General features: G+C 43.7%; 1 protein-coding gene across 3 annotated transcripts; it reads left to right on the forward strand.

Moving 5' to 3' along the window:
* The first annotated feature begins 1405 nt into the window (after positions 1-1405).
* LOC123054371 (glycosyltransferase BC10) lies at positions 1406-5371 on the forward strand. 3 transcript variants are annotated; one of them, XM_044478135.1, is made up of 12 exons: positions 1406-1700; positions 1796-2243; positions 2712-2810; positions 3050-3150; positions 3231-3302; positions 3401-3491; positions 3732-3812; positions 4316-4378; positions 4478-4600; positions 4715-4753; positions 4908-5005; positions 5094-5371. In XM_044478135.1, the coding sequence occupies exons 2-12, from the start codon at positions 1923-1925 to the stop codon at positions 5146-5148; spliced, it is 1143 nt and encodes a 380-aa protein (XP_044334070.1). In that variant the 5' UTR covers positions 1406-1700; positions 1796-1922; the 3' UTR covers positions 5149-5371. The 3 variants fall into 3 exon arrangements, with proteins under 3 accessions (XP_044334070.1, XP_044334069.1, XP_044334071.1); XM_044478134.1 differs by having other exon boundaries at positions 1406-2243; XM_044478136.1 differs by having other exon boundaries at positions 1408-2243; positions 4908-5371.
* Positions 5372-5696: the final 325 nt, after the last annotated feature.

The raw sequence follows: 5696 nt of genomic DNA on the forward strand, positions 1-5696 counted from the left end.
GGGCCACTGCTTATATGGGCCAACTACTAAGGGATGATCACATATGATCTTTTCACTGGGGGGCGGCGACCCAGGTTGGCCCTCACTAAGCTTCGCCACTACCCACTAGACTAGCGGTCTCCACGTAAATGGCGAGTGCTCGTGGGCCAACAAGAAAAATACTAGAGGTAGGGAGTGTACTCATCAAGTTTATGCCTCATGCACCATACATGAGCCTCAGTGCACTAGAGCTTGTTGGCGATCTGATGGCGCATCTTCAACTTCTTAAGGTATTCAACAATCTTCTTGAGAAACTCAGTGGCTGCACATTGTGAGGTGATTGTTCTTTGGTGAGCTTGAAGAGTAAATTCTGAAGAAGGCATGAGAAAAAAAATCAAAGCTAAAGATGGGCATAAAAATTGAAGCTGGAACCGGCCAATTAGCGCCATCCAAGTTGATCAGGAATAAAAGGCAATGGAGTAAGGCCTTTGCTCCACAAAAGCGAGCGTCATCCTGTCCAATGACTTGCACACAAACCTCACAGCTACTCACGCAGGAGACAAGGTACATCGCCACCACGGGGAAGATAAAGCCCAACAATCGGGAGAGGTTTTGCCCACGCGGTCTAGTGAATTCGAATAAAAATTGAAACCCTCCGTAGTAAATCAAGTCCGTAGCCGCCAGCTTAGAGCAGTACAATAGAGCTGAGTCAGCGGGCTATAAGGAATAAATTAGTATATTTCTACTTAGTTGGAGGAAAGAGAAGAGGAGAGAGAAGGTAAGCGGGCTCTTCGTGAAGAGCCAACTCTAGCACGTGCTCCTAGGCACTTTGTGAGAATGAAAGGTGGGCCATATAATAAAAAAAAGTACACTCTTTTGATCTATTATTGTACATGTTGGCTATAAGATGGGCTGTAAATGACATGGCACTGGCTTATAGCCAGCAGATGGCTATATTATTAACCATGCTCTTATTTAATCTGGGAGGGAGAAATAGTTGCATTTATACATAAGTGGCGATGAAGTCTTCCACAATAAATATAAGTAATTCTTTTGCAATCGCTACATGAAACATGCACAATTCCACAATAAATACACTTGGATTCCCAGGATCCCCGGGTTATAAAAAGGAAACGCATGGCAGCATTTGTTTCCAAACGATCTGAAACCGTCCGATCAGGCTAATCCGGCGGCTCCCGTGAAACGTGCGTCGTCACTCCGGCCCCGCCGTGCCATGCCAAGTGCCACCCTCCATCCATCCATCCATCGTCCAATGGGCAGTCGCCAAGCCGGGGGACCGAGAGCTGGACGCGTCGGTTACCAAACAAAATCCGGCACGCCCCCGCAGTTTTACTAGTCTTTGAGATGAGATGAGAAAATGGCATGTTCCAGCCACCTTCGATCGGCTTCCATAACTCCCATCCCATGTTCCATGTTTCAGGAACAAACAAACAAACGGAAACCCCCCGACACGCCCCCAACAGACCGGACGCGGACGCGGACGCCGATCCTCTCAAACTTCCGCCTTTTTTTCTTTCCAATCTGTACTAGCCTGTGATTCTTCCACCCCTCCCCGCGCCGCCTCCCCTGATTTCTTTTCTCCCCACCCGCCGGATTCGGCCCCCTCCTTGCGCCCCTCAGCTGTCATCCTCCCCCAACCGAAATCCGCTGCTGCGGCGGCGGCGAGCCAGGCCGGCTGCTGCTCTGCTGCCCGCGGGCCGGTAAGGAACCCTAGCTTGACAGCAGATCGTCTCTCCCCCTATCCCTCCGGCAGTTCGAGCTATCAAGAACCGAGCCCTCCCCTCTCTCCGTGCAGGCGGCGGCCGATTCGTCTGGCGCGGGTTCGGCCGGGCGGCGCCGCCTTCTCCGCCAATCAAGATCGATCTGGGCTCTGACGGCAGCCCCTCGCGAGCTGCTGCCCGGCCGCGGGCGTCGTCGGGGACATGAAGGCCGCGCCGCTGCCCCGCACGAGAGCGGCAGCTTCTCCGAGGCGGCGCGCGTGGATACTCGCCGTCGCGGCCCTCGTCTCCGTCGTGGTGGTCTGGGCCTACCACTACCCGCCCCAGCATTACGCCTCCCCCGTCAGCAATTGGCTCCCGGTGGAGCCCGACAGGGAGCTGACCGACGACGAGAGGGCCTCCCGCGTTGTCTTCGGCCACATACTCTCCACGCCGCCTGTTCGGTCCAGGGGGTCCAAGATCGCCTTCATGTTCCTCACCCCGGGCAACTTGCCGTTTGAAAAACTATGGGAGAAATTCTTCGAGGTGCGCATCAATCAATTATACTATTTGTTATTACTAGTTCTTGCATCCACGTGCAGAGCAAGCTTTTAATTAAACTACACCCATGCTAGAAAGCTGTGAATTACTGCATATAGTAAGGATGAAGGACATACAGTTTGACATCTGTGGCTTGCTAAATAAGCAAGATTTAGAGGTGGATTACTTGGTCTTGGTGCACATCCATTGTTCCATTTTACCTCTCCGTACCTAGGATAGCCTGAACTGATTGCTATTGCCATGCTATGTCAACATTTTTTTATTGTCATTGGAATTTTGGACCTTCTGTCACAGCCACCTACTGTTATAGGATAAAATGATACTTTGTGCGACCATTTCATTGATTTTATGTTCCATGTAGAAGTATCGATCTTTTCAGCAATGCCATAATTCTTGTGTCATCACATTTTGCTCAGAGTTATCTGTTCATGTCTTCTGCTGCCGTCTCTGTAGGGTCATGAGGGAAGATATACCATATATGTTCACGCCTCGAGGGAGAAGCCAGAACATGTCAGTCGCTTATTTATTGGTCGAGATATACACAGTGACAAGGTAATGACATTGTAAATGATGCACAGTTTGAACGCTGTTATAACAAGGCATGCACTGTTCATATTAATTTAACAGCTGGCAATACAAAACACAAATTAATTTCAGCATTATGTCTATTCTTTAGAAAAATTGAAACTGTTATTCCTTGATCGGTATCGATATTTGCCATATAGATCTGTCTCGCAACAGTGTTCAGAAGCTAAAGACTACCTTGGGTGATATATATATATTTATTGCAGGTACAGTGGGGTCAGATTTCTATGGTTGATGCTGAGAGAAGGTTGTTGGCGAATGCTCTACAAGACATTGACAACCAGCATTTTGTGTTGCTTTCTGACAGGTCCACAGAGTATAGTTTGCTTACATCTGATTTTCCTTCATGATAAAATCCATCTGATGTCAACTCTTGTGCTGTTACAGCTGCGTACCTTTGCACAAATTTGACTATGTGTATGACTACCTGATGGGAACAAATCTCAGTTTTATTGACTCGTAAGTCAGACATCTGCTTAAATTTTTTCTCAAGGACTAGCCTTACCACTATTGGAGCTTCTATTTCTTACTTCCATTTTATTTTATTCCTTGGTCAGCTTCTATGATCCTGGACCACACGGAAATTTTAGATATTCGCAAAATATGTTACCTGAGGTTAGAGAGTCTGACTTCAGGAAGGGTTCACAGGTAATCTACTGTACTATCTATTAAGTTCATGGGCCAAAAGTATTTCGCACAGTAGATTCTTCAAGACAGCATGACTTGCTGTCTAAATTTTAAGCCTTTAATCTCCAGACAGTAATATTACTAAAGTTAATCCTTCGGTCACATAAGTTTGTGCCCCCCCGTCCCCTATTTTACTCTATTTTTGTGATATGTATTTTCATATAGAAAGATGCATCTCAACAAAGTCTCTAAATATTTCAGTGGTTCTCAGTCAAGCGGCAACATGCATTGATGACAATCGCGGACAGTCTTTACTATACAAAGTTCAAGCTTTATTGTAAGGTATGCCATGCCCTTTTACTCTTTCCTTTCCCATGTACAGTTGTCAGACATATCTCTACCCAGTTGTCTCACAGCATATAAGATTTGGTATATGCACTATATGGTAAACTTCATTTCATACTTTATTTTTCTTAAACTTGAGGATTATGTGGCACAATATCACATCCCTTGCTAGTTTGATATTTGTCATTGGATGATATAGTGTACTATTGAACTATCTATTATCTATGAGGTTGTACTTACTATTTGCTTTTGTAGCAAAGGAAACCTGTTCTGTCTCATTCATCGAAAGATGACAAACTTCCCAAAAATAAAATAAAATGTCCGTGATCTTTGTATAGGTTCTACAGTTGCTTTACACTGTATATCTGCATGTATTATTGTATTTTAGGTATTAATGAGCTATAATTACGAATTTATTATCATTGGTTTTAGCACACATCTTTTCTTTTAGTTTACCATAATGGGCTCAGATGTATGACATGTGTTTGCTCTGTTTGCAGCCAGGAATGGAAGGTGGATGCAATTGCTATGCCGATGAGCATTATATGCCAACACTATTCAATGTAAGTATACGACAGCCTTTTATATGTTGACATTTATCTCCATCAGTAATAACCATTGTGTCACTTACGATTATGGGAACTTGTATTTGCACAAAACAGATGATGGATCCAAATGGAATAGCGAATTGGTCCGTAACTCATGTTGACTGGTCGGAAGGAAAGTGGCATCCAAAAGCTTATCGGGCGCAAGATGTCACTTATGGGCTCCTGAAGAATATAACTGTATGTTTCTGTGTTATACACTTATAGATTTGTCTCGTGTCATGTCTACTTGTCAGAGGTCCTTTAAGTCCATCTCAAAATTGGTTCTAATTCCAATTCTTGATCTCGCTGCAGTCAATTGACATGAGTCACCATGTTACAAGCGATAGCAAGGTCTCTGTCTCTGTCTCTCTCTCTGTGTGTTTGTTTGTGTGCGTGTGTGTGTCTCTCTCTCAATGCTTCGCGTTCACATTTACCTGACAAATTCAAAGTGATGAAGAAAAGGAACTAATATAGAAATACTTGATTTGTTTCCTTGTTCTTACAGAAAGTGGTTACACAGAACCCTTGCTTATGGAATGGAGTGAAGAAACCATGCTACCTGTTCGCCAGGAAGTTCTACCCTGAGTCCATGAACAATCTCATGTACTTATTCTCGAATTACACCCTCTTTTGAGTGTGCTGTGCTCATCCCATATACTACAGGAATTTACAGGAGATATTTTTGCTATAGAAACATCTGTACATTTGGAAGGACATTAGATCTTTTGACAAGTTGGTGGATATAGAAGATATACGGAGGAGAAGGCATTCGCTGCAGTAATTGAGTGGTTCCCAATCCCATCTCCATCTCAGTCCATTTTAACTCGCTCCAGGACATCACATATTTAGGACGACCATGTCTTTTTACTAGTTTCTTTACAGATTTTTAGTCACAGATTCTGTGATGTATAGTAAGATTACTGTAACTCGGAAAAGCCATTAGATGATGCCCATTATTGGTTACACTAATACCACTGAGTCTGCTCAAAGCTCCGTCGTATCATTTCGCTTGTTCAAGTGGCTGTCATGTTCTGCATTTCATATTTCCACAGTACTTGCTTGATTTTGAAATATAAGGTGTATTTTTTTGGGAAAGTAATTTTTTTTCTTTTTTTCTGACCAGGTTTATATAGATTTTTTTTCATTGTGTATTTTTGTTCATGAAATATATTTTTATCATTATTTTTTCGGTACTGAGATGTTGATATCTTTTTTTATAATATACTCTTTCTGTCTGGGAAAACTTGTCCCTGGCGGTATTTTACCAAAAAAAAACCTCGCCTTTCCTTCGACA

This window comes from Triticum aestivum, chromosome 2D (assembly GCF_018294505.1).
Source record: "Triticum aestivum cultivar Chinese Spring chromosome 2D, IWGSC CS RefSeq v2.1, whole genome shotgun sequence".
In the NCBI taxonomy this organism is placed as follows: Eukaryota; Viridiplantae; Streptophyta; class Magnoliopsida; order Poales; family Poaceae; genus Triticum; species Triticum aestivum.

What these genes read in the sequence shown, in the direction of transcription:
- LOC123054371 (XM_044478134.1), top strand. Translation starts at nt 1,923, where the DNA reads ATGAAGGCCGCGCCGCTGCCCCGCACGAGAGCGGCAGCTTCTCCGAGG. An exon ending in TTTGTGTTGCTTTCTGACAG is followed by an intron (nt 3,151 to 3,230) that starts GTCCACAGAGTA and finishes GTGCTGTTACAG; the next exon opens with CTGCGTACCTTTGCACAAAT. An exon ending in ATATGCCAACACTATTCAAT is followed by an intron (nt 4,379 to 4,477) that starts GTAAGTATACGA and finishes TGCACAAAACAG; the next exon opens with ATGATGGATCCAAATGGAAT.